The sequence below is a fragment of the Ziziphus jujuba genome, chromosome 8 (genome assembly GCF_031755915.1).
Source record: "Ziziphus jujuba cultivar Dongzao chromosome 8, ASM3175591v1".
Classification (NCBI taxonomy): Eukaryota; Viridiplantae; Streptophyta; class Magnoliopsida; order Rosales; family Rhamnaceae; genus Ziziphus; species Ziziphus jujuba.
In genome coordinates, this window is record NC_083386.1 from 17,566,593 (window position 1) to 17,572,591 (window position 5,999).

General features: G+C 35.6%; 1 protein-coding gene across 4 annotated transcripts; it reads left to right on the forward strand.

Moving 5' to 3' along the window:
- Positions 1-265: 265 nt before the first annotated feature.
- Positions 266-5,685, forward strand: LOC107413822 (protein DA1-related 2). Of its 4 annotated transcripts, none has more exons than XM_048470530.2 (13): positions 267-846; positions 932-1,035; positions 1,160-1,335; positions 1,966-2,053; positions 2,249-2,363; positions 3,048-3,168; positions 3,379-3,462; positions 3,909-4,028; positions 4,145-4,357; positions 4,442-4,504; positions 4,626-4,741; positions 5,016-5,074; positions 5,154-5,685. In XM_048470530.2, the coding sequence occupies exons 3-13, from the start codon at positions 1,201-1,203 to the stop codon at positions 5,471-5,473; spliced, it is 1,434 nt and encodes a 477-aa protein (XP_048326487.2). In that variant the 5' UTR covers positions 267-846; positions 932-1,035; positions 1,160-1,200; the 3' UTR covers positions 5,474-5,685. The 4 variants fall into 4 exon arrangements, with proteins under 4 accessions (XP_015877351.3, XP_048326487.2, XP_015877353.3 ...); XM_016021867.4 differs by having other exon boundaries at positions 1,184-1,335; XM_016021865.4 differs by lacking the exon at positions 932-1,035 and having other exon boundaries at positions 266-846.
- The last annotated feature ends 314 nt before the right edge of the window (positions 5,686-5,999 follow it).

Genomic DNA, 5,999 nt, shown 5'->3' on the forward strand with positions numbered 1-5,999 from the left:
TCAAAAATATTAATTTGAAAAATTAATATTAAAGCCCAAATAATTTCTTTATAAATTTTTTAATATTACTTAGTTTCGGAAATAAACCACTAAATTTTCTTCTTATTATTTGGCATTAGCACTGCGTTATTTTGCTCGGCTGGACAGTATAAATGACTTCTGAATATTTGACATATGGCAACCTCTTTATGGATGTAAATACCACCTCAAAATCTACATGGGTACATATTACCGAATAGTTTCGAGGGAGACAACAATTGTTGGCGCGCAAACTGGATGTCCGAAGAGACATGCGTGCAAGTGCAAGAAGCGCATCTTAATCTTTCTTTCTCAATGAGAGGCTGTCGTCCACCGTTACTTTAATATTCCTCCGCCTCAGCAGATTCCCCTCTTACCCCCACCCTTTCTCTCTAAAATCACTTTTCTTCTTCATTGCTTTCCAAGCCAAGAATCTCTCTCTAAAATCACTTCCTTTCTCTCTCAGAGATTCTCTTCCTTTTTTTCTCTCTTAACTTCTTTCCTGTCTTTTTCTTTTCTTTTTTTAAATTTTCTACAAAAGAAAAAGAAAATTTTAACGATGCCTGATGCATTGTTCTTCTTCTTCTCCTCCTCCTCCTTTATTTTCAAGACGTCACTTAATTCCTCTCTCTCTCTCTCTCTCTCTCTCTCTCTCTCCTCGCTCTCTCCCTCTCTCTCGCTCTGTCCCTCTCTGTGCCGTCCTTTTCAAATTTTGCTGTTCCTTTTGCGGGTTTGTACGAATTCCGGCGAAGAAGCCTCTATAATAAGTGGTTTCCATCGCCATGGCTCCTTCAGGTGTCAACCATCTCTCTCAGCCATGCATTTACGGTACTAACCCCTCTCCTTTCTCAATGTGTTTCTATTTTCAATTCCGCTACTATTTTACTAATTCGCTGCAGCAACTTGCTTGCAGACCCTGTTTCAACATGTTCCAAGTTATGTTTTTCTTTAGTTGTTGATTGAGCTCCACATCAAATCGATTTTCTCTTCTTCTTTTTTTTTATTTTTTTCTTTTTGGTATGTTTGAGTTGATTTTGTTGATTTCGTTGGTGAAAAAATTGGCTTAAACTTTGCTACTTTATTAAAAAAAATTTGTGTGGGTTTTTTTTGGATTGGTTTTGAAATGATTGGGGGTAAGCAGGGAACTTTGTTTCTTCATACACAGAGAGGAAATCACGCTTTATGAAATGGCTGAGTAAGCTTTTCAAGGGTGGGTCTAGTAGAGGAGGAGAAGGAGGAAGTGGTGGCGGTGGCAGCCGTAATCCGCAGTTCATTGGTGACGAAAACATGGTTTGGCGCGCACCTATTAGATCAGTGGTTAGAATAATCTCTCTCTATTTATCATTAAAGCTTCTTATTCTTTATTACGTCTCTTACATTATGTTTGAAATTCATTATTGTTATCCTATTTTCTCATCACGATTGTTATTGTTGTCTTCACCCCCACTATCTTGTGCACATTATGTTGCATTAACAGAAGCATGACTGATTTTGTGAGTTTTTTTTTTTTTTTTGGGGGGGGGGGGGGGGGGGGGTGTGTGGTGGTCCCGTTTATAATCATATAGGCAAATTTATTGGTGATAACATTTGGAATGAAACTGAAAGACAGCATCAACTTCTGCTGTATTTCAGATTACAAAATTTCAATTTCTCTATGGAATAAATTGGCATGTTTTCTTCGAATATGTTCTGATTTAAGGAAGTTACATGGCTTTGAAACCATTTTAGTTCATCATGTTCACCATTTCATTTTCACTTCATTCTGTAAATCTTATGTTTTTCCTTTTGAGTAACAATTCTTTTATGTATAAGACATGGATTTATATCTGAATTCAAATGTCCTCTATTATTTCTAATGTTCATGTTTTTGTAATGACTGGATTTTCACAACATTAAATTGCTTTGACAATAAGTTGAATTATTACTAAGTCATTCTAGTTTCATCAGGATGATCGTTCTAGAACTGAGAAGGAGAGAAATGAATTAGACCGTGCAATTGCGCTGTCTCTGGCTGAAGATTTCAAGAGACCAAGTGGTATGTTTCTAATATTCAGAAACCATAGTCGAAACAAATGCTACTCTCTCTCTATCTGCAAGCACTTATGTTTGTGTTTATGTGTAATTTTGTGTGTGTATATATATATATGCATGTAATATTCACAAAAATCATAACTGAAGATTCTGTTTCCTTGTCTCTCTCTCTCTCTGCCTTTTCTTTTTTCTCTTCCAGGACATAGATGGCAGAGAGAAAAGGATAAAGATTTTGCTGGGTCACTTCATGATAACCTGCATCCACCCTTGTATCCTCCACATGTGCCTCCACAATCTCACCCATGGGGATACAAGTAAGATTTCTAAGCACAGTTGTGGTTTAATGCAGCTTCTGATCGAAAACTAATTAGATTTTGGGTGTGGATGTCAAATATCAGGGGTTGCTAAATTTAGAAATTGTTGTTTCTGGCCTACTAAACCGTCTTTTTGTACCAGATAATTTCAAAAAATAAGTCAACGAGTTTTCTTGCACAACAATTCCTGGGCTTACCTCACCAGTCTATTAAAAGTCATGCTCAACTTGTTTACCACCTAAATCTGAGTTGGAAGGATTGTGTCAGTTGATCATAACACACACACACACACACACTCACTCTTTAATTATCTTTGAAAATTGAATTCTATGAGAGTTAACACAAATCGTGCAAATCCATATATTAATAAATATGATTTGTTTGTGTTCTACTAAGTCTTTAATTGGTTCATTTTATATTCATTTAATTGTCTTTTGGCTTTTGGTTGTATGACAAATTATCTAGAAAGTTTTTATTGTTCTTTTCATGATTTGATGAGGACCACCTGGGTTTCACATAGCATGGTGAAATACCATTTCATGTTCAACCGAGGGACGAAAGGAACTCTTTTATAACATATTCATATTATCAAGGAAAGAGGAAGAATCAAATGCAAGTTTAAACCTCATGACTGTTGCATCCTTGAATTTGAGTGATAATGTACTTCCTTGCTGGTTGTTGCAGAATTTGTGGTGGCTGTAAGCATGAAATAATATATGGTAATTATCTAGGATGCATGGGTTCTTATTTTCATCCACAGTGCTTCTGCTGTAGTTTATGTCGTCAGCCAATTACTGAGAGTGAGGTACTTCCTTGTTCTTGTTCTCTTAAATTTATTGTTATTTTTCTCTTTCCATTTAAGATTGAACTGAACTGACTTTGCTCTTATTTCCTTCTGCGTTGTTTGCTCACTGATTTATTCACGTTTCGTTTTTTCATAGTCACACATAAATTAATCATCCTAGTGAGGATGTTGATTCATCTAGTTCTTACTGGTTTTTCCTCTTGAACCAAGTTTTCTTTGTCAGGAAGGGACCCGTATCATAAGACTTGTTTCAAGGAACTAGCTCATCCTAAATGTGAAGTTTGCCTCCGATTTGTAAGTAATGTTTGCTATATAATTTATTCTTAACCTTGTTGCTTGCCATGGTTTGTTCATGATTGAGTCAGAATGTTAATGTCGATTGTTCATAAGAACATTTTATAATGCTGGTGCCATTAATATGTTTTTTTAAGTAACCTTCTAGTGCCTATGGTTTGAATCTACTTTGCTACCTCAATGGGATATGGAAACAGGTTTTTCAAGGCTTTTGAATATCCTGCTTGAAACTGATAAATTTTTTTTTTCAAGTCCCAACAATTTCATTTATATACTAAAACCTCTATCCCTTTTGTTATCAATCATACAGATTCAAGTAAGTATCATTGACACTTAATTTATCATTATGGTGGTCTTGAATTAAAAGCTGCCTCCATGTTTCGTTTCTTCTTTTTCTTCCATAAATATATTTACAAATTGTATGATTTGATTTCACAAATTTTCAGATTCCAACAAATAAAGATGGTTTGATTGAGTATAGGTGCCATCCATTTTGGTCTCAAAAATACTGTCCTTCACATGAACAGGACAAGACAGCTCGTTGCTGTAGTTGCGAGCGCTTGGAGGTAGTAATCTTAGCTGTTGCAATTGATCATAGGTAATACAATAATATAATTTAAGATTTAAGAATTATTCTCCTTTAACCTTTTGCTTTTTCTTTTTCCTTTTTCCCTCTTTTAAGTCTTGGGATGCAAGATACATTTCCCTAGGAGATGGACGAAGTTTGTGCTTGGAGTGCATGGAATCTGCTATTATGGATACCGGTGATTGTCAACCTCTTTACCATGCCATCAGAGATTTTTTTGAAGGGATGAACATGAAACTGGATCAGCAAATTCCAATGCTCCTGGTTGAAAGACAAGCCCTTAATGAAGCTATTGTTGGAGAGAAGAATGTAAAATTAACTTTCACTATGTCATATTTATAAATATGAGCTTTTTGGTTTGTAGAAGTCTGATCTATGATTGGTTCTTTTCAGGGCCTCCATCACATGCCTGAGACAAGGGGTTTATGCCTTTCTGAGGAGCAGACTGTCACCAGTGTATGAGAACAGAAATATTCCTATTTAGCTTTTTTTCTTTGTTAGATCTTAAATAATTCATACAGAGATTTACTAAAGGTATCTTATGCTTCCCTTGGTTTTTCTACTTTACCAAAATCAGATTCTCAGAAGACCAAGAATTGGGGGCCACCAACTTATAGGAATGAGAACCCATCCTCAAAAGCTGACTCGAAGATGTGAAGTTACAGCCATTCTTGTTCTCTATGGTCTTCCAAGGTGATATTAAATGGCTATATTAGCATATTCAGTTTCTATCATACTTTATTATTTTGTTGTTTTTTCCTTTCTTCTTTTGGCATCTGGGTGAGCTATAATAGTTGTACAGCCCTTCTTTTCGAAGTGGTTTACATAACAATCACTGGAGACCACAAGCTCAACCCTTTTAAAGCATGCTGAACTAAGTTTAAGAGACAAAATTTTGGTGCTCTGTCTAAAAATTCCATCTTCTTTGAAAGGTTTCTCACTCTTCCAATGTCCTTTCTTAATGCAGATTGCTAACAGGTGCTATTCTTGCCCATGAGTTGATGCATGCTTGGCTACGCCTTAAAGGTAGCATACTTATCAAAATTTTCTCCTTCAACTGATCTCTATAACTCTACTTATTTTCATATACCTTTAAATAATGCAGGCTACCGTAATCTGAATCCCGAGGTAGAAGAAGGTATCTGTCAGGTTCTTTCATACATGTGGCTTGAATCAGAAGTAATGCCAGGATTTAGAAACATGCCATCGACATCAGCAGCTTCCTCATCATCATCATCATCTTCAAAGAAAGGTGCAAAATCTAATGTGGAAAATAAACTTGGTGAGTTTTTCTTGCACCAAATTGCCAATGATGGTTCTCCAGCATACGGGGGAGGATTCAGAGCAGCTAATACTGCTGTCAATAAATATGGCTTACGTCGTACCCTGGACCACATTCATTTTACTGGAAATTTCCCCTTGTAATGAGAATAAATGTTTCTAGTAGTCTATATCCCTTCACTTCTTCTTCTTCCCTTTTATGTGCCCGTTAGTTTTATTATCTTGCTTAGAAGAGTTTAGCTCATTCAGAGAAAGCTTTGGCAGCTACCCCTCTAATTTTCATGGGGGTCCATTGAGGAAACGAGTTCAGAACTGTCTTCAAATTTAATAATACGCATATTTTTATGTCCATTTTCCATGGAGGTGTTCTTTTGGGTTTATATTTTTCCCTACGCAATCATTTACATGCTTTTATGAAAGCCGAAGTGGTTGAGCAAAATTGCTTTTGTAAACTTTTTTTTTTTATTTAAAATTGTCGATGAGGCAAAAAGTGGTGGTGTGTAATGTTCCAAATGCAATATAGAAGTTATTATAATATGTGATTCAATACCATTTTTTTTTTTTTTTTAAATATTTTGATGGATGAATGATGCAATACTTTTTACCATATATTCCATGCGAGTAAATCTCCTACAATGTCTAAGCATAGAGTACCATATATCGATAATGT

Excerpts from the sequence above, each read along its gene's own strand:
- LOC107413822 (XM_016021865.4), top strand. The coding sequence starts at position 801 with ATGGCTCCTTCAGGTGTCAACCATCTCTCTCAGCCATGCATTTACG. Across the intron at positions 847-1,159 it reads CTCTCAGCCATGCATTTACG|GGAACTTTGTTTCTTCATAC; the intron begins GTACTAACCCCT and ends GGGGGTAAGCAG. Across the intron at positions 4,358-4,441 it reads CTATTGTTGGAGAGAAGAAT|GGCCTCCATCACATGCCTGA; the intron begins GTAAAATTAACT and ends GGTTCTTTTCAG.